Genomic DNA, 22,383 nt, shown 5'->3' on the forward strand with positions numbered 1-22,383 from the left:
ATTCAAAGTGACGAAAGATGTCTCGATTACATTCAAATCTCAATTGTACTTGTGTTTTAACAAATTGAATGGTGGTCAAAAAGTATTTTCGAGCTATTGAAATCATATGAACAAAGGCTCACTGCACCCACTTATCTTCAGTGGCCAACACTTGTCTAGCCGAGACGTTATGCCCGAGAACAATCAACTCTAACACTTCCAGTAAGCATTTTGTTGGCTGAAAGACCACCCCAGCATCTGAGATAAAAAGTCTGGAAAAAAGTCGAAAATATTCAATTGCAGCAGGATTCGATCACTCGCTATCTCTAGTCCATCCGTAGACAGTGCATTTGAGCGTGCGCGGCTGTCAAGCTTTGAATTCATTGAGGGGCAATTTATTTTTATTCGTACGCACCGTGCCCAAATCCAGCAATTTAGAAAAATGGACGAGGGGAGTAAAATGGTATCTCGTATTGAATACAGCAAGACCGGGCCTATTAGAAGACAGTAAGCGAGAATTGTTTCACTGTTCATTTTTGGGCTTAATTCAAGTTTGAAAAGTTACTATTTTCCAATGGAAGACAGACTTCCTCAAGCTGTCCCTGTTCAGCTTATTTTTCAGACCCGCCATTTGAAATATCCTCTAAGACGTACTTTTAAGTGGCAAATGAAATAAGTTGACATGAGTTATTTGATAGGCATGTTGCCTGGAAATGTAACTTAAATCCATAATATTTTGATCACCATAGGTTGAACATGATTTATTCTTTACATCATTTCTGGATTCCTCACAATTGTGAGAGCTCGTTTTTTTACCTCAATGCATCCAAAGCGGCATAACTAGGCGACCTTGGAGATCGAGGAATAACAATCAAGTAGTTAGATTTTCCCTCTGAAGTTCGTGTTCAAAAATGTTCCTGCCGGCCATCCGTCTATTATGACCAAGACCTTCAGTTTAAAAGTATTCTACATTCCCATGTGATACTTGCTTGCACACAAATGTGACTGAAGTTCAACCAGTGCTCCCTGATACAACCAATTCATGGTTGGATTTCCAATATTTGATCATATTCTTCAATCAGACTTTGATCAAATTAATAGCCTTTGACCAAAGGCATTATGTATGGGTTTTATGTGACCTAACTGAGGATCATCGTTCATTGAATCTATACTACTTTTCACCTTTTTACTCATCATTGCTTTTCAGGCTCTCATATTGATGGTTCTGAGAGCAAGAAAGTCAAGTGAGAACTCAACCTTTTTTAACAATGACCATTCTATTGGTATTGGTCAGAAACAAAACTCTTGTTGTCAAGGACCTTACAACTGGAAGTTGTTGTTGAACAGATATCCCTCCTGAAAATTATCGGCCTGCTTCATACGTCTGCGCATCATTCAGCCAAACACCATCCCCATTTGATGATGAAGATATCACGTAATATGTTACAACCTCAGCTCTACAACTCTGCGAATTGTAAAAGTTACCTCAGTCCCCAAGCCCAACCTAAATCAAGGTTTAAGTGCAGTTTACTTTCCCGTATATTGGCAAATTTAAACAAATATAAGTTTCTGTTTTTCTTGCATACGTTAGTCTTACTGCTGCTGATTCAATAAATGTTAAATTCTTTGCGTGATGGCTTTCTGTTGAACCAACTTCTTTATTATCTCAGATTTTACGTACAGAGTTTTTCCATTGGTAAAGCCTAGTAACAGAGTTCAACATTTATGGTAACTCTAACTCAAATTGATGTCTTTCCTTCCTGAAAATGTTGAAATGTTGAGCTATCCAAATGTCACTTTCAGGGATAACACTCGACACAATGATGAACAAGAACTAAAAATAAGGTGAGCATTCATCCCTCCATATAATGGCTTGCTCACTTAAAATTCACAGAAGGGACAATATCTTCACAAGATTTGAACTTCAAGAACACTCCCTCTGTATGGTTGACTTGATAACTCCTTGTTATTCAATGATTGGTCTTCAGTGATTGGTTATCCACGATTGTTCTGGGGCAATACACCTTGTTCACGATATAGTGTAAGCTATCTTCTGTTACTCATAGCTCCCACAATTTTAAATTTATCGCGCTTTCAAACACCGCTTTCGCAAGCTGATGTTTGTATCTTTCGAAGATGATGGTCAAGATCGCCAAAGAGCTCAGCATCAGCATCGTGGTAAATGTGTTCAGGACGCTCAAGAGGTATCAGGAGCTTGGAACTTCCGGCGACAGACCACGCAACAGGGCCAAGACCGTGAGCTCCCCCACCATGATCAGGAACGTGAGGGAGCGTGTCAGGCGGAACCCCACCGTGTCCAACTTGAGGAAGATGGTGGCCACGATGCCCATGTGCAAGTCCACGGCACACAAGGTCATCCGAAAAGATTTGGGCATGAAATGGAAGCCCAAGTCTTACCGCCACTTGCCGCACTTGCTCTCCGAGCTAGGCGACCAAGGACAAGCGCAACCTTCGATCAAAGGACCTGCTCAAGAGGCTGAGGGATGGTCTCGAGGAACTGGTGTGGAGCGACGACGAGAAGCTCTTCACTGTGGAGCCCAAGCTCAACAGGAGGACGGACGGGACCTACGCCACCCACCACAGCCAGGTGGACCCCAAGTTCCGGATCGTGGGCCGCCGGCAGAAGTCGGCGTCCGTCATTGTCTGGGCGGGCGCGACCATGTCCGGGAAGTAGTCCCCATTGGTCATGGTTGACCAGGGGGTGAAGATCAACTCGGAGAAGTACATCAGCATGATTTAGGAAGAAGTGTTGCCCTGGCTAGAGTCCCTGGGAGCCCCATACTTGTTCATGTAGGACGAAGCTCCCGCGCACACCAGCCGGGCGGCTCAAAGTGGGTGTGAAAACAATTTTCACTATTTTCTCCGCAAAACGGAATGGCCGCCATCCAGCCCGGATTTAAATCCCCTGGACTTCAGTTTGTGGGGAGTTATGGGGGCAAGAGTCAACAAAGTCCCCCACAAAAGTATCAGCGCTCTGAAGGTCGTCCTCGTCCGGGAGTGGGACCGTCTCTCGGAGGACACCGTGCGTGCGGCCGTTGCCCAGGTGCCTCAACGGCTTCGCGGCAAAGTGCGGCAAAACCGTGGGGGTCACATCAAAAAGTGGTAAACAAGGAAGTTGCGGTATGTCATTAATAGCATCGTTTTAAAATTTCGTGGCGATCCGTCAAATACAAGCTGAGAAAATCAAGTTTTTCAACTTACACTCTATCGTGGACAAGGTGTTCACCATGAATATTCAGTGAACTTTAAAGTTTGTGAAAGCATTCCCAACTCTTTGCCATTGGACCTCTCTATTGAGTAATCAGGTGCTGAAGGCCGGTACACGGTATTTACCCTCAAGAAAGATATCGGATGGGCTGCGCCCAACATAATTACAAAAATCAGACAACCTAAGTTTTTTTGACAATTTTGGCTTGGGTTACTCAAAAAAGAGATCTCATTGCCATAACAGCATAACTTGTCTTTTCGTCGTTTGTTTCAATTGTCTATTATTAAACAATATTATGTTATCAGAATGGTGAAAAATTGTCCATTAATGGACTTGATATCCTAAGGTATTATAATTTCGCTTTTCCCTACCATTGACTGTAACCATAGAGCGGAGATCCTTTTCTTATTTTCTATAATTTGTTTTTATTTTTTCTTAATTTCTTTTTGATTACCACACAATTGACAAGATAACGTTTAAGATGGTAGTTCCATTCACAGTTAGTAACTTGATGTTCCTTGATTTCCCTCACATTTTGAGAGTTGTGAAAGAAACCATTCTCAAACAATTTTGTATTTGGTTAGATTATCTTGCTATTTTGGAGTTGCATTGGATATTTCCATTTCCCAATCCGAATGCAAATGAAATGTTCAATCCGACCCAATCCGAATCTAAAACCGAAAAGTTTTGGTCAATCCGATGCGAATCCGATCGGATCCGAAAAGTCGGATCCGATTCACAGCTCTAGTTCGGGGGAGAGCATGGTGAGAGGTTGCCTCAGTCACGGACTTCTAGAGATAGGGACTGCGAACGAGTTTCCCGCCAAGTCGGCCTGCTCTTGGTCATAGCAACTCTGTGCCACTTTTCGAATTAAAGTAGTGAAATAAGAAACGCAGATCTCGTCAATCAAAGGCAGGCCCTTTTTGTACTTTTTTTTGTAAAGTGGCTCGTTTCAAAGTTATGGTGGCAAAAGCTTACCTAGCTGACCAAGAGCAGGCTGAAAATTCGAATTTTATGTAGTGTTTACAACATAGCTTTGACCATATCTCCCGAGTTCCCTTTTGGCTCAAACTTGGACAAGTTCATCGGTTCTATAAGATCTTGTGGTCGTATGAAGTGCCTATTTTGAATAAAGTGAACAGTTTAGCAGATGAGAAAGTTTGGCAGTCCAGTTCGCACTCCATATCTCTAGAAGTCCGTGCCTCAGTACATGTGATTTCACGTATTTCACGATGCGTTATGAGTCGAGCAATGATTTCGGCTTCATGACCTCGGCTCACCAATGAGCGCTTGTTAGTCCCTAAAGCGGAACAAGATTGTCGAAAAGGCTAGACAATGTTGAAAGTTGTGTCACCGTTTAACCATTGTCCTTACTAGTCATGAGCAACTGCCTTAAATGAGTAAAACAAGATGAATAGAGTCAAAATGATCACCTTTTAATGAAGTATTGCACAGCCGTGAGGGAGGTTGCATTGTTGAGCAAGCATCTTGAATTGATGTGTTGTGCTCATGACGTCTTCAATAGCAATTGAATAGAATTAAGGAAAAGTCTGAACAATTGTCAAGAGAGTTGTCACAAACAGACAAAAGAAGCTGAAAGCGGCTATTCCCGATCCACTGAAGGTCGGACAGTATGGACACTGAAATGAGCCGCACACTTCACAAATACTCAAAATGTAGAGCGAGGTGGCATTGAAGGTCTTGATCACAAATCTCTCCGGTCGGTAAGGTTCCACTAGAATGGCTTGTCTCGTCCTTGTTAGATTTGCCACGGGGTGATAGCGGCGGACCTGAAATTAAGGACTTAAAAAATCAAATTCAAACTTTGAACGGCAACCATGTTATACTCAAAAACTGTAGCGCTTCCTTTTCAAATTAGCACAACAACACAATAAAAGTGCACTGCACGAGGACATTTGAAATCAATCTTTATAGTTTTACTCTTTGAACCTGTAGACAACTATAATATTATCACCAGGCCCACTCACCGTATGTTCGAAGCAACGCGTCTCGTTAGGAACTTGATTGAAGTACCAGATGGTCTTTCCTACTTTGGTGACATCAGAATCCTTCATCTCAGGTACAACTCCACTTTCGACGATGCCGTTAGCCAAAGGCTGCTCCATGACGTAACCAGATGGTGTGTCAATCACCAACATAGTTAAACCGGAGACCGGTCCTTCAATGGTTAGAGTCCAACTGAAGCAGCTCTTCACAGTAATTTCAGACTTATTTCTGCCATGAAAGAACTCTTGGATGGTCAGCTTGAAGCAATCAGTGGCAGGGCTGTCTTTAAAAGGCTCATAATCCACGCCATAATTGACATCTAGTTGAGCCACAGCTTGGCCTGCACCGTGGGCAAATATGTTCATATGTCCCCACACATTCTCGATGTCAATCCTTCAAGAAACCCAGAGCGTTTAGTTAGGGAGGGAGTACAATATACTCAAATGGCTATAGCTTGTCATGTCTTTTATGTAATACCTTTGACCTTTAGCTAGATTTTGTCCCGTGAAATAAAACGACTCTGTCACGTTGCTGTCCGGTAGGTCTACGTCGACTTGCAAATCCGTAATATCCTATACGTGATTGGGGGGTTGTATGTATTATTTGTCCGTGCATACACTAGCGTATAGTAGCGTTACGATCTCCCTACCTTAATGCGAGAATGATAAGAGTACAAAACCAGAGCTTGAAGCGCTACGATGGTATCCACAGTGGATATGAACCCACCATCCCCGAGCCGCATTGTGTTGAGCCATTGCACAATCTTCTCTTGAGTGAAAGTGATCCCACCTCCTTCCATCATAAATATTGAGAGTAAGGCATAACCAGTGGCCTCGACAGCTAGTGCATCGTTGTCTTGATAGTCTTTGGCTTCTAAGAAAGGTCGATTGAACTCATAGCGTACCCTACATGCATGTAAGGGAAAAATGAATCAATCGAATACCCGTAAAATAATGCGATGACGAACCTGTTAGTGCGAATGGGGGTCCGGCCCCAATAGATCATACTGTCTTCCTGTCTGGCTGCTTGCATCATGTGCCCGAAAGCTACATCTGCCATGGCGCTTTTGCTTAAAGCCAAGGCGTACGTTACAATGGCTATAGCGTAGCCATCCGTTATCAGCGGCAAATTTCGCTCCAAGTACAAGGTAGCCCTTTGACGGGCCGAGGCAGAGTATTGCTTGCCATTGCCCTAAAAACGGCATATATGATACGGTAATCTCGCAATCTCATGGACACATGGAACTCACTTGAACGATTGACGACGTGTCTTCAAGCATGATTAAAACTAAAGCAGTGAGTGGAGCATGAATTGATACATTTTGATTGACTATGGGTGTCATGACCTTGTGAAGGGGTGCATCTTGGTACTCTTGCGTTTCAAAGAATGCTCCTTCTGCACTTTGGTAATTCAGGACCCACAACACAGCTGAAGTGATGATCTGGAACAACAAAGGTAATTCTGACTTTGCACTTTTTTAAACTAACCGAACGTACGTAGCTCTCTCTTCCTCTTTTTCAATCTCCCTTACCACTGGGTCTATATAAATAAAGTCCTCCCAATCCTGGAAGGACACATGGGTGAAGATGCTCACTGTCCACGCGGTGAGCCACACCGATGGTCCCGAGTTGTCGAAGTTCGATAGCCATCCATGACTACTAAATCTCCTCATGACCGCGGTGTACTCTACGTTCATTTGTTGAAAGACGGTTTTAGCCAATTCTCGGTTAACTCCCACGAGCTGATTGGTTAGTCTCAAATAATGGAGTTGCCAAGTATTGGCTCCGAGATTAAAGGCATGGTAGTCCGTGCCTTTGCCAAAACGTCCATTTCCCGTGGGGAACATGGTCTCCAAGCTGACTGGTTGGTCGTCCGGAAAAATTGGACCAATCACATCGCCGCATATGAGAATATGAGCGTTGGGCGATCCTGATACGTAACGACGATAGATCTGGCGAGAAACAAAAAAACACTTTACAGTCAGAAAAAGATCGATCCAATCGATCAAATTGGCCTCTCTAATGTAATACGGAGCTCTTAACGAGATTCGACGAAAATCCGCCACTTGACCAAGAAAAAAAGGGAGGTAACAATACGTGTTGCTCCATGAAGGGAACCGGAAGAGACGTCAGCATAATGGGTCTAAATTCGCTTTTTCAACCGACAAATGTTTTGGCCTTGAAGAAACCTGGCCAATACTTTCCCTCCATTATCTACGAGAGGAGCATTTAATGGCTCCGATCCAAAAGCTGTCTTTTGGACAATTTACACGGAAAACGAAACACCCTGTAGGGCCCTTTAAAGACAATGGTAAAAACTATTAGCATTGGTTCACGGACTTTTCTAACCACTGCAAGGAATGTAATCTCTAGTGCTATTAAAATGAAAGGTCATATTTCCTCTAATTATTACCTTTTAAATTTTGTATGATATTTTATCTACCAACGAATTTGAGTTGGCAGACCGAGTTAGTTCTTGAATGTAGGATTGATCTGGAATGCTGGTTAAAATTGTGTTCAAGTCTGGCTTGAAAGTTGCTACTGGATCAAAAATGCCTACGTATTCCCGACGATTATGAGAGGGAAGCAAATTAAACAATGAAGGAGCGCGAGAAAGAAGAGATGTGGACTTCATTGTTCGAACTAGCCTGGATTCTCGAGGGTTTGAAGGTGTTCTCAAAACGCACATTAAGCCTCTACGGTCACTAGAATTGACCCTGTAACCTGTGATGGGACACAATTTATGGATGCCCTTTAAAAATGTACAGTATCAGATACTTTTCATGCCTTCTCTGAACACTGTATAGTCCCAGTGAACACTGTACAGACCCAGTGAACACTGTAGGGTCCCAATTTCAACCGTATGCTAGCACGATTACCCTATTGATCGAGTATATAGAGTGGGACATTGAGGGACTGAATAGTCCAGGGTCAGTCAGATAATTTAGTCTACATATGTTGACTTTGCCAAGACTGTTAACATGGCCAAGGAATACTAGAGCTCCAAAGCTTTAGTGTCCCTTCCCATGGCCTTTTTATTCAACAGACTTAACAAGGTAGAGACTTGGTTAAGAAGTTTCCTTCGGGTTAAAGATAGATCGACAGCCCTTGAAAACCCTTGACCAATAAGAATAAGGGACTGAAGAGAAAAATCGTTTAATCAGAAAGAAGGAGAATTTGCTGAATTTTTCTGTTCTTTCTATATTAAGCATCTTTACTTCGGAATAGGAAGCGACTGATAAAGACTGACGGGTCCCTTAGTGACTTAAGTGCCGTCACAAGAAGCAAAGAAGAAAAAATCTGACTTTTTTACGAGATATGGTAACGCCAATACACTTCAATTTATTTTGATGGTAACTAGATTCGGACATTGATTATAATTTTTTTTGCAGTTGTATCTGAGTCATATTTAAATCCCTCTTGGCATCGAATTAATCTGATCTTAATGCACGAATAGATATGCCATAAAGCATAACATTTTAAGGTGCTTTCCGAGGTTCAAGCTTCGCTTGAATGGGAAAGTTTTTGACCGTCTTATTTATGTAATGCCAATCTACTACGTACAGTAATTGAAAGCGGTGATAAAATTCAAGTGCTAGACTAGGCTCCACACCAATGTCCAAGAAGTTAGTTTAAAATCATTCGAAGTATTTTTGGGCCTCCAGAGAACGATGAGCACGAGGATGGAACCAATAAGATAACACCTAATAGGATTCAGGTGAGGAGACGAGGGTGGTCATTTCTCATTGGAAGAAGCTAAAATTTGGTGCTTTAGCTTCTTGATTGTTGTATCTAAACTAATACTCCTTAGCTTTGAATGCTTACAAGAGTTTGAGATAATGTTAATCGTTAAATGATCTGCACAGCTCGCACCTTACTTCCGTGGAAAGATCGGCTTATTATTCAGAATGGGGAGGTTGTTGACAATGACTACTTTATCATAATTTGTAGGAATTCCCTCAACTTCAAATTCATAAATAATGACCAATCTTAAAAGTTTTCAATTCAGAAAGCAGCAGCACCCACCAAAAGCTAGTTATTAATCGTCGGGATATTCCTATACGTACATGTTTATATCTACCGTGGGTCGAGGTAAGATTAGATAAACTTATCGCTTTCAGTTAAAAGCATCATAATTTTTTAGAAGATAATTTTGAAATCTAAAATTCTAACATATAATTGATCAGACTATGTTAGATTTACGTTTTTTTAATATCTTTTATTCTAAGCTTAGTTTTCGAAATAGGATCCTTTTAAATCAATGACTTTAGCCAATCTGATCCGAAAATGGTGAAAAAAGTGCGGATTTTAGTTAGAGGGAATTTTTTCATGGTGCTTCAAATTGGCTGCCTAGAACCTTAGTTGAAGGGGGCCTTTCTTTGCCAGCTTCTTTCTCAACAAAGGACCACACAGCATATACCAGAGTTTTAAGATCTGAAGAATTTGGGGGCCCATAGTTTTAGGCCTCCAAAACAGGATTCCCTAATTAGCCAAATAGGAGATTGTCTTTTTGGTTGAATGAACAGGAGCAAAATCTTGTTGAAAGACAACAGGCTGGTTTTATGCTACTTCTCTCATCCAGGGTATCACAGTAGACTTTAAAACCTCAATGTAGGTATCTGCATTTAGTCTGAATCCCTCTGGAACCAGATTGGAGGTCCAATCCAATGCGACGCATTGGTTTGTTGGAGTACCTTGATGCATCTTTTTATTCCAGCTACCACTCTTGCAGTTCTAACTGCTGGTGCTCTTCCTTTCCTAGGAGGGGGATGAGGGTCAGCTTGCCAATCAAGATAGTATTGACATCGCAAATAGTCTGGCGGGCCATATTTAAGGTTCAAATATACTTATGTAGAAGTGTATCCCGCACACAGCAAAGGTGCAATGAATTATCTCTTTGCTTTCATGAATTTTAGCTTGATTTTTTTTTGTATTTTTGTTTTTATAAATGAAAAGAGCGGACAATGACAAAAAATTGATAAAAAGCTCATGCAACCTTGAAAGTTTTCAAGGATTTTAGAAGAAAAAAATGTGTGTCTAATCTTGTCCTCGACACCCGGTATATGCGTAAATTGGGCCTGAGTAGCAATCTCCGATGTAGGGTGATGCTATCAAAACGTGGGGACCAATTCAAGATTACATTACGTCAAAGATATTCCCAACAAACTTATTTTCAAACAATACGTTTTGAATTAAATCAATTTGACATCCATTAGATTGTTTGAGGGGGTTAAACACCGCCAAAACATACATTTTTAGGAGAAAAACTGAGCTTACTTCGTATGGTATGATGGGAGTCTCATCCACAATTATATTCATGAACCTGAGAACATTCGCTCTGTTTTTGAGATCCAGCAGAAGGGAGGTATGTCGGTGAACAATACTGCCTTCGCCTAAAATCTCGATCTCCACCTCTTGGACCACATTATTAATTTGAGAGGACAATTGCATGGCTACGGTGATCACGCCCTGTTCAATCTTGGGTGCAATTGGAAATGGAACTTCCAGCTCTGAGTAGCCCTGGATGGCGACGTAGTGGTGATAGTCTCCGTAAGATTGCCTGGGTGCGTAACTGGACACAAACCCGAAATGCTCCACGTGAATAAAAGCATAGTCCTCCGAACCTGGCAGCATGATGGTGGCTTCCAAGGGATGCGGACCTCGATTGATGAACATGCACCGAATGCCTATGGATTCCCCTCTGGCATTGGAAAATTCAAGCAAAGACGCGAATAAGATGGTGGTAAGATGTTGATAGTGAAATTAAGAATGACTTTGGAAAAACTTCCAATCATCATCAACATCATTCACATACCGATGAACGGCTTCTGGAGCTTCGCAATAAAAATCCAAGGGACGAATAGTGTTGAAGACTGGAGGCTCGGCATAGAGTCCTAGACCATTCTCTTTACTTAGACTGAATATGTTGAAGTAGAAGTCGTCTGGTGTTTCCGGTATGTCTAAGGTGAGGAATTGCTCACCATCCTCATCAATGTTGGTGATGATCCAACCCCAATCGCCGTCGGCAATATCATAAAAGTCCTCAAAACGACTTTGCCTTCAGAAGAGATACAAAGGAAACACAGTCGTGACAACCCATCCACTAATTGGGGGAAATATTGACCACGTTGAACCCCTGAGAAAGTGCTTGCTCACCTTGACATTCGAAAGTTTCGATGTTGTGTTTGAATCGCTGAGGTCTCATCAATGCAATTGGACTCGTCAAATCCGTCATCACAATCATTGATTCCATTGCAACGTTGACTAAGAGTGAAACAGCCTTTGGCCAAGCAAGCCCTCTCACCTTTGGTAGCATTACAAGTCTTCACAAAATCAGGTACAGACAGACGTTTGTGGGAGGAAAACACCAAAAGATTTCGCTCCTCAAAACTTCGTTGTCCATCCGTTTCATAGGCCATAGCGGGATAAAAAAGGACCTGTAATTTACAAAACCACAAAAAAAACATGTAAGCCAACTCTTTTTTCAGTATTTCTCCAATCATTTTACGTAGTGCCGTTTTCAAGACATTTGTTTCTTTTTCTTCTTTTGCTGCAGATAACTATAACAATGATGTCTGTTTCCTCGGCGCGCATAAAGATTTTCAATTCATTTTTAGGATACATGTAATGTGACGACAAAGTTTTGGCCATATTCAGGCATCTCTCAAATTTACACGAGAAGATAGACAATGAAATGTGTGCATACTGGCAAGCAACAAACACTGTTAGGTGGACCATCTCTTGGCAATCTCTAGAACAAGACACTTTTCATGAAAATAGTCTTCTGAAGAGTGTATGGCGATAGCTTTTGAAATTGATAACGCTAACTTGAAACCGTCTTTTTGGTAACCATGCTAGATTGCCCTCAAAATTCGTGCTGGGGCCAGGGACCAAGTGGAATGATGTTATGTACCGTACTTTCCGAAATTCTACAAGTTTGACATTCATGCTTTCGCAACGACCTTGGCAATATTCGAAGATTGAAAAATTGGCCTATAATAGCTCGGAGCAGCTTGCTTACCCCTTCAAAGATTAAAAGGAAAAAAAATATATTTTATGTCAGAGGATGGAATCTTGCTTGATCCAAAATGCATCGCCTCAAATACGATGAAACAGGAGTTGAAATCTGTGATCATTCGTATGTGATTTGTGATCTGAACCTAAATCTCTGCAATAATCTTTTTCCCACATTTTTAAATGTAACTTAAGTTTCCCCACCTGATCTGGGGTTTCTCCCGAGCGATCGGTTCTCAACACTTTGTGCACATGCTTGGAGCCTTCTTCAAACTTGTGCAAATTCTCCAATAGATAGGCCTTGGACAGGCCAAATATGCCCTGGGCTGGGAATTGCCCTACCCGCATGGTGGCTATCATGAACACTGCCCCTGGATCCCCTCGGCAAGTTAACTCCACGGTTTTCATGGTGTGGTCTTTGACTTGGTTGGCGTAGAATTCGATCTCATGGCTTTTGATCGCTTCCACGGGAATGAAAGCACTGTCGGTGACCACTTCGTTGTCTTTGGTGGCCACATACACAATCACATGAAAGCCCGGACTCATATCTGAGCTCACCACGGCACTGAATGTGCTAATTTCAGGGTGAATGTTCTCGCCGATCTCTCTGCCGCTCTCCAGGATCAGGCCCTTGCTTATGATCATCCAGTCCAAGTAGTTGAAGGCAAAGTTGGTTTTCGCATGGAATACTACATACTCGCCTTCTTTGAGACTCTTTGTACTCGTAATGACTTTGACGAAATGGTTGTTAGTTGAATAGGCAGGGTAAGCGGTGATTTCGGCGACTTCATTCCCATAGTCTGGATGAGAGTATTCCGCAATAACTTTGATTTGGATGGCATCTTCGGGAATTTGAAAGCTGAATTGATGCACTCCCGTTTCGCGGAACTCCTGAAATAAGCTCTTCAGAGCGAAGGATTGGAAAGTCTCTTCAATGTCGTCAAATTCCTCCAAGAACTCGTCGTATTCGTTAATGTCTTGGGGCGTCTGATTGGGATCGTTGTCATCTTCCATCGGAATTTTAATCGGGTCGATTTCAATCGCCTCTCCAGAACGAGTTAAAGCGTAAGGGCGCACGTCCAGAGTAGACGCTTTTAACTCATCGGTTGTCAACGGCATCAAGTCATCAAACATGATCTGCGATAAAACCCACGTCCAGGGAGAAAAGATAGAGAAGCAGACAACATTGATGTTCGAACGTTTATCAACATTTACTTGTCAGTTGGGGTTTAACCATCACACACAGGACTTATTTGATACTTACAACGACTTGGCCATCAAATTGCATCCCTGGCTTAAAAGCATATGGTTCGTGGCCTAGAAATCTCAAGGTCAATGACTGTTGTATGATTCGTGTTTCTGCAAAAGCTGGTTGCGAGCCATTGTAAAAGAACTCGGTCAACACGGCACTGGCGCGTACCTGAAAACAAAACACGGCAGAGGTAGCGAAATTACAAGCAATGACAGAAATGCATTCCTCTCTTTAAAAAGCAAGAGTAATGCGATTGCATTTTAACAGGATGTAATTGTAACGACCCCAAAACAACTTGTTAACCATTCCTTTTTTGGCCTTCCAGAATGACCTTCAGTTTTTCGTTTCTCTCTTGACAAGTGAAGAAACTTGAAGCTTTTAGGCAATCCTGAGAGAAATGGTCATTTCATATGATGTATCCTGAATAGGGAAGATCAGGGCTGAAAATTGAGCTTGCTCTTAACAACAGTGAAGGAGTTTGGGGTTTCAAACCTTGTTGTATTTGCAATGCTTTATTGTTTACATCTACTGAATCACATTCCTTTGGATTAAAAAGGCTGATTCAGAGCAGAGCTATATATGTTAGGAAGTTTTACAAGCTTGAAAATTCCTAATGCTGTTTTTGTAGCATGACTTCTTGTGCCATTGGTGCAAACCTGCAACAATCATTAATCGAGACTATAAAAAAAGTACACATTAACGATATGAAATATTTCAATGATGTTTACTCCAAAGAAAAAAGTATATAATACTAGTGCTTGGCAGTTGTTTCAAAAAAGGCTAAAGACTAATACTAATCTTTAGTAGGCATTTAAAAAGAGGCTTCATATTCGGAAAATACGTTTTCGAAGAAAAACAGCGGAAAAAATACAACCTAAATTAAAAGGTCATTTTTCTTAGGGTTGATTTTTCGAAAGAGCAAAATTGATATTACAACGTTCCTCAATTTTTGATACCCTTACCAATGTACACTAGGTGTCTTCAATATCAATGCTCATAAGTGTAACATATGGACAGGAATACTTCAAGTTTGAGGAGTGTTTGAAACAGAAAAAAGATAGAAAAAAAATGATGGGGCAATAGTCCTCAAATATTGCTCAATTAGATTTTAGAAGAAGAAGTAATTGTAACAGTTAACGCCATCACAGCGTTTGGCGAGTAGTGGTTGTGTAAAGAATTCCTCATTTTGGCTAGAGTAATGGGGTACCCCCGCGTGGTTTCGTGAACGCAAATTTTGAAATGCGACAGTACTAAACTGTACCCAGTCGCAATTCAAAATGTGCGTTCACGAAACTATCTGATACTCTCACTACGGCAGTTGGGTACAAATCGCATCTCAAAATATGAGCTCACGAAAACATGCAGGGGTGCCCCATTGTAATTGTAAATCGTTCTTTTATGAAGGAACGACTAAATTTGTGCATGAAAAACAAAGCAAGCATCTCTTGTTGCCGAGTCTCCAAATTTGAAAAAACGGTATGACCTATGCCGAACGTTCACTACGCTTGAAGGTCGGTTCTATGGCAAATGATTATCTCACCTGAATGCCAGCACGATGTCCCATGAAATCTTCAATCTCTTGTAGATAAATGGTAAATGGCTGGAATTCAACCTGGGGTCGATAGTATTGAAAATCCGTTCTCAAGTAGGTCCATTCATTTCGCAAGGGGACGTTGGGTCCGAATGACGCATTGGCATACGGATCGTCGAAAGGCCGTTGCTGGGATGCGTTAGAGTTTGGATCATTCACGAGGGGCTTGTATAGCCCTGCGTGATACAAATTGGATATTTTTGTCTGATATCGATATTGCTCACGATAGAGAACGCTGTCGTTATGCATGGGGTTCCAATTGTCTATTTTCTTCACGTACCAATCTAACTTGACATTGCCCTTGGCCAAACGTTCCACCACGAACGAGCCATCCACGTAGGCATTTATCAGCTCTTCCGAGTCCAAGATGAAGGCGGGCATCGTGACTACGATTTCAAATTTCGGGAGGTAATGCTTTTCGACCTTAACCTTGAGCTCCTCGACTTGGCCTTCAGCTTGAACTCGAATCGTCCAAAACCCAACCTGAAATATATTTCCAAGAATTGATATTGGGCTCGATCTTAACATAAATTTTAAACTAGCACTCAACAGATTCAAGGCTAGCTTGATTGTGCGCACGCACCTTGGGGAATAAAGGGAGCTGAAAGTCTTCAGTAAGTACTCCAACATTGAGTTCCTTGGAGTTCCATTTCCGAATAGTATATCCATCCGGATCCACAATATAAAGATCAACAATCCCGGTGTACGGCTTAAGGGAGGTTGTAAGCATCACAATCCGCATACGAATGACTTGTTCAGCGCAATAAACCGCACGGCTGCTGCTGATTGTGATGGCAAGAAATTTCTTGGAAAACTCCAGCTCCGACTGATGCTCGAAAACCGTCCCACCGTCCTTTTTCTGGTAGGATCCGTATATTCGGAGTTGGTACTTGGCCGTAGTGTTACTGTTATCTGGTGGAACCATGAGCAGAATGTTATTGGACTCCGTGGGATGCATGCGGATCTCGTTGGTGGTGAGAGCAACACCATCGCGAGATATTGAAGCACTTATTTCTAATGGTGCGCAATCCTCATATAAAATGACTATTATCTGAAATGAAGGATCATCAGAAATTATATCCAAATACATTGAATTTAATTAAAGCCAATGATCATGCATGGGTGTGAGTTTTACTCTCTCATAAGCAAAGGAAACAAATGTATTAATAATTGTTTTCGTTATTACGCCAACTTTGCCCTTTTTACATTATGCCTGCTCAAAAAAGGAGATTGGCCAAATAAGCGTTTTCCTGAAAATTGTGGTGCTTTAATAAACAAGCCAGAAAAAATGATTCATTGCTAATCAGATTCATGAGAGCAAAACTGGCGTTACTCAAGATTTTGAATTGTTTAAATATTAAAGGAGCGTTTACATGAGTAAGTCTACCCAGGGACTCTAAAGTACTCTTTAGTGTCCTTGGTCTACCCAACTGGAGGCATCAAAAGCACTATCATAAATTGGAACACTTTGCTCCAAAAACCAAAAAATGTATAAGCCGTCATTTAACACACATTACAGCTTGAAGGTAGTGCGACAAACAATCTCAGACAGCTATTTTAGCAATTATTTTCTAGTAACACTAGAGGAAAGCGTCTGGAGTGCACTTCATTGGTATGTTGGTATACATAAATTTGTACCGGTACTACCGCAATTTGTGTAAGTTACTCTCATACAAAGCAAGCAAGTGTGCTTCCCATTGGCAAAAGCTCATGCTGGCATAATCTAACACTCATGTGCATGAATAATTCTCATCAATGTAAATTTCTTAATTTTTTTATTATGAAAGGCGCCGTATATTGGTCTAAAATTCAGATAGGATTTCAGTGATTCATGAACCTATTAAGATTGCACTGTCTTGTTTCATCTAGAAAAGCCATCGAATTCCTCACGAACCCGCAAGATGGCTGTTTGTACCATGAAACTCTATTCATAGTGCATTATTACATTATTACATAGTACATACGCACTATTATGTTGCTCGTATCCTGTACGAGTATACCCTACGCGCCCAAAGCGTACGGGCTATTTCCTGGTATATAGAAGTTTCCTTGAGAAAGGGTGGGTAAAGAATCAAACCAGTGACCTCTCATATTATTACACAACTGCACCAAACCCTTTGCTTCCAACATTGGAATTTGAACTCTCCCCACCTGGGAAGAGGATTTTTACCCAAGGTCACTCTTGTCTTTACTTCTTATGACACAATTTTGGTTGTTCTTAATCCAGTAATTAATGGAGTTAGAGACGTGTTTATGAGCGTCCTTACTTTTGTTACGCCCTGCATACATTTGTTGTTGGTTGTTGGTGATATACCTGTGGTATAACTAATTTTAAGAGAAGATCAGGCATGACCATCAGTATTCAATAGAGCTTCATTTTATCCTTAAGCTCAGCTGAGTTCCATGGCAAGTAGATTACTTTCACCTGAATAACTCCTATTAAAATTTGAAAGCAACTTCGATTTTTTTTCCTTAAAATATCCAAATTACCCGGAACACTGTATTTGGGCGAAGAACCTTCGAGGCTACTATCATGTAATCCAAATCTTGTGCTGCCACTGGATTTAGAGTATCAAGATCTTCGTCTAAGCCAGACTTGGCAAAGAATGTGACGCGAACTTCATCGTTCTCCAAGATTTCGCTAGTTCCCGTTGCAGGAGGAGCAGGAGCCAAAGCCGCCATAGATGCATCTGGAGAAGGTGGACTCGTCCTCATTTCGTATTCCTCAATCACTTCCACTCCGTTTTGGCTTTGGACTATTACACAACAAAGGCCGTTGAGGAGAAAGTAGGCTTGAAATACCTCGCTCTTTGTGAGTGGATACCTCATTTTGACCCACTAGATTCTTTGAACACAACACCTGATACCAACACTATTCACTCCATTAGCTACTTTCACATGTACATGTTCAGTTTTCCGGCCAAGTTCAAACCTGACTCAGATCCGTCATTGTAATCATCTGACCAACATTTTCGACTAACTTAGAAACACCATTCACTCACTCACTACCTGAGTTAAATTTTCGTTGAGAGGCTTTTCACCTGGATTTGACTAAGGGCGATGTACCAGCACCAACGAAAGCAACACAGGGATGATACGAATGATTTGCCAAGCAAGTGGGTCTCGCTAGATTTGAGCACAGGAGTTGCAAGTCACCAAAAGACAATATCTTGAGCACTTCATCGGTCCGTGTGTAGACACTTCTTTAAACTGAATAATAATCTTCAATCAAGCCACATTTCCAAGCCCAAGTACATGAAACCAGAGCGCAGAGCGGGAGAAAATGTCTATTGCATTGTACAAACAATCACGGACCAAGTGGCGGGCCAACACCTCAATACCGGTTCTCCACACATGCCCAATGAAGTCGTCGACGGTAGGTGAAAGAACCACTGTAGTACAAATCCAAGAGCTGCTCTTACCACACAGCCATCACCACCCAGCAACTCAACACCGTCACCGCTCAACTGTGCCTCAAAATTAGTAACAATGGTCCAGCGTTTAAGGTCGGGGTCGGCAAACGATACCAAATGCCGTTTCCAAATGTTAGTATATAACAACTTCAACGTAAAAGGTCCCTGAAATCTCTGATTTGATTTGTTCCACAGGTTAAAGCACATGGTATACTACATTCTCTCTTTCTCCTTCATTTTATTCCTTCTTTGCTCCACTATTCTCTGTGAGACCTAATGTACGTATTTTCACATATGTGGTTCTATCATGTGCTTCATGCACAAAAAATGCTAAAGTTTGTGTGGCTTGGTACCCGTGTCAATCCACTTCGAAAACCGGTATATCAGGTGCTGTCGGTCCTAAGCCCAGGTGTTGTTGGTCCTTAGCCCACCTGTCGTGCTAAGCAACTGGCGTACCCTGTTAAAGTGGAGTAACCAAACCATGCGAATCTCCTCCTCGTACATTGTGACCTCGAAGTCCTTGCTCCATCAAATGAGAAAGTAATTCAGTCTTTCAAATTTCGAGAGCTTGCTGCCAAGAATAAAGTCAAAAATAATAACAAGAAAGTTAATAACCGTTATTGCGATTTTTTGTCAAGTCATTTTGTGAAATCTGCATAAGAAATTCTTGCTTATTGTTTGTGTGTCATTTACAATTAATCGTAAAATGTACGGAATGGCAGCCTCATGAATTGAGGCAACCTCTCACCATCGCACGCAACCGAACGCAGCCCTAGTTTAACATTTATTTCATTTTATTTGCTTGTCTAAGCAAATAGCATTGTGTTTTAAAGCCACTTTGATAGTGCGTTCCCCAAGTTGCACCAAACATGTTCATTTTGTTGGGGTTTATAACACAACTCACTCAACATCACTGGATTATTGAAAATTCTGTGGGTGGATGGTGAGAGTTGACTGTAATGTTTGTCTTAGTTCTCCCTCCACAAAATGCCCAAAATCAGGGTGCCAGACCACATTTTTCCTTGAATTTCCTTCACTTGACATGCCCTATGGATGATGGGTTCAGAACTGTCGATGGTCGAGGCTGACGTGCTCTATTAAAATCCCAATGCCTGTCTTCAAAGGGGACTGACTAACATACAATTTTTGAAGCAAATAGAGCTAGAACTTTACATTTCAACACCAAGGATTATCTTCATATCAAAACCGGATAGTTATTCGGTTGTTTGTCAAATCAAACGGCATTTACGATTTTCAGTATTTATAAAAAAATGGTCTCCCTGATCCACTGCGCCGGAGAGTCTTCTTTTAGTTCATATTTTGGCCGCTAGGGAAAAAGCGGAAAGAGAGTGTCGAAAAGAGGATTAGAACGGTAAACCTTTCCTCTGAGATATAATTTACTAACCCCGGGCAACGTCAGACATCGTTGGTGAGGTGTGTCAATGTTGGTAGGTATCTCAGACCCAATATCCGATTGTGACCGCAATATTTGTTCATTTTTAGGGGTTCAATTGCACAGTGCAATTTGGATGGGCATGTTGTCTTTCATTTTATGCCATGGAATAACGTCAGCTGTTCATGAACGCGTTTACTTGACAAGCCCTATTGGCCAAAACTAGTAGAAATCTGGTTGTTCCTTGTTTTTGACACTCCAAAGCTTTGAATAACTTGAACCATAGGCTTCAAGTAAACTATTTCATTCATTTTCATCCAAGCTCCGATGACCCAAAGACTTGCTGCTCGTGCAGCAACCCCCTACTGACATTGGAAGTTTAGCACAAGTTCCATTTCATTGGGAGAATAAATATGTGCGGCAACAATTTCATTTCACGATCAAACAAGAGTCTTCTTCAAGGTTTGCCTGTTTATCTTTCAATGGGACCTCAATCTTGCCGTGCGTCGTAACCGTGATATCTATGATGGGGGCTATCCAAAGATCTACATAGTGAGTATCAATCAGTGCCATAGCCAACCGGCCTTGGCTCTTCAGCCTTACTAGCCAACGGGGCTTTTGGCGCCAACTTTCGGGAACAAGCCCGTTCCGGAGTTTTGTCTATAAAGAAAGCTCATTCTATCCCACACATAATCAGTCGTAGAGACATCCTCAACCTCGTGCGTTGTCTTCATTGAACTAGCCATCATACCGTTATTTATCAGTCGTCTATTTCGGCCATCTTTGCAAATCTGAGCAAGTAGGGAAAATCAATACATGGTCCTTCGAGCTGGATTGCTGGGATATTATCGGATTTGGATATCTGAATTCTAGTATCCCGTGAATCAAGGTGGTGAACCTCTTGGGGAAAGAATTAACCAGACTTGAGAAGCGAAGTATTTGTTCATACTAGAGCCACGCGCATGAGATTTTTGGTCCCAAAACGTCGTCGCCATTTTCCGTGATTCTTCAGTTCACCCCCAAGGCGGCATTTTCTGTGTTATGTATATACTTCATTGTTGTAAAACGTAACAAGAGAATGAATCGGGTGCATTTAAAAAACAATCTATAGTCTTTAAGGCCTTTAAAATGACAAATTAGTCGGGCCGGAAGATTGACAATCCCTGGTAACGGAAACCTGCTTCCGGCTGGGTTCACAGGGAGGCCACAATTTAAAACATTTGTCATAGTAAATGTCAAGACTTTGTATCTAATGTAAGGAACTCATTGTTACGCCGAAATATTTTTGTGTGCGTGATGTTAAATGAATTGGATGATCTGCATGACTAGTTTCATCGCCCCTTTCAGAGATGAATTGGGCCATGTTTGGAGCTCACTTTGGCAATCCTGAAGGCAAATCAAAAGTTTCTAAGTTCAACGCACATGAGCCGGAAACGGTAGACTGTTTATTATGATGATGGTGAAAGATTTTATGTACAGTTGGAGCCTATTTTCATTACATTTGTATTATCTTTTTTTGGCTTACTTGTCTACATTTATTCAACAAACAAATGTTTCGAGTATTGATTCAAATGGGTAATCAAACTCGACCTGATTTAACCTAATGTTACCTCCCTGGTCTGACGCATAATGCAGGGTAAACGTTATTCTCCACCGATTAGTTGGCGGTGCTCCTTTTTTATGCTTAACCTCAACTTATCAAACCTAATCTAACCTTACCTAACCTAACCCAACCTAACCTAACACGATATTAATAGCCTTTAAGGTCTCTCTTTAAACCTTTTAACAGTTTGTCACAAATTTAAAAAGTAGCACCGCCAACTAATCGGTGGAGAATAACGTTTATCCTGATTTCCCAGGCTTGGGCCGATGATTTCGTTGTCTCTGATGATCTGATCCAACTTCAATCGGATCAGTCTTCTTTGGACGAGGTCAAGGAATCCATCCACCCATCCATTCATCTATTTTTGGGTTGGCTCGCTCAAGTCTGGCTCACAGACGGATGTAAAAGAAGGGACCGGGACCATGACCGGGCTGAGCCGAGGTGGGTGGGTTGACTGGGGTCGACACTTTCATTGTCTGGACGGGAGGAGATGAATCCGGATTCCGGAGATAGGTGTTGTTGGTTGACCGATCGATCGATCGATCATTCAATCATTCAATCCTCGATAGCAGAAGGAAGTGTGAGTACTGAATTAAGAGGGGATGGGATGACATCTGATGACTTTGAACGTTGATTGACATTTCCAGGGCCCTTCCTACTCTAAGTTGGGGTTATCCTGTGTCAAAATGAACCACAATCAATACATTTTTCTTTGTGATAAACTATCATGGATCGAAAGAGTTAAGCTCCATAATTAGTGAAAATGGACACCTTGGTTGGAACCATAAACAGTCCTTGTTCAAAACAAATTTGTTGACACACCCCTCCGGCTTGCGCCCCTGGGTGACGTAGCTTATGGTGCGTCTACACGACAAATAATTGGGCAAATAATTAGCCATTTGA

General features: G+C 41.6%; 1 protein-coding gene across 2 annotated transcripts; it reads right to left on the minus strand.

Annotated features, from left to right (window-relative positions):
* Positions 1-4,623: 4,623 nt before the first annotated feature.
* LOC131884376 (CD109 antigen-like) lies at positions 4,624-18,421 on the minus strand. 2 transcript variants are annotated; one of them, XM_059232128.1, is made up of 15 exons: positions 17,562-18,421; positions 15,655-16,122; positions 15,021-15,554; positions 13,493-13,648; positions 12,433-13,365; positions 11,371-11,651; positions 11,030-11,272; positions 10,492-10,915; positions 6,747-7,166; positions 6,465-6,656; positions 6,183-6,406; positions 5,865-6,120; positions 5,693-5,787; positions 5,197-5,608; positions 4,624-4,998 (listed from the first exon to the last, which is right to left on the minus strand). In XM_059232128.1, exons 1-15 carry the CDS (start codon positions 17,898-17,900, stop codon positions 4,747-4,749), a joined length of 5,229 nt encoding a protein of 1,742 aa, XP_059088111.1. In that variant the 5' UTR covers positions 17,901-18,421; the 3' UTR covers positions 4,624-4,746. The 2 variants fall into 2 exon arrangements, with proteins under 2 accessions (XP_059088111.1, XP_059088112.1); XM_059232129.1 differs by having other exon boundaries at positions 18,113-18,417.
* Positions 18,422-22,383: the final 3,962 nt, after the last annotated feature.

The sequence above is a fragment of the Tigriopus californicus genome, chromosome 7 (genome assembly GCF_007210705.1).
Source record: "Tigriopus californicus strain San Diego chromosome 7, Tcal_SD_v2.1, whole genome shotgun sequence".
NCBI classification, from domain to species: domain Eukaryota; kingdom Metazoa; phylum Arthropoda; class Copepoda; order Harpacticoida; family Harpacticidae; genus Tigriopus; species Tigriopus californicus.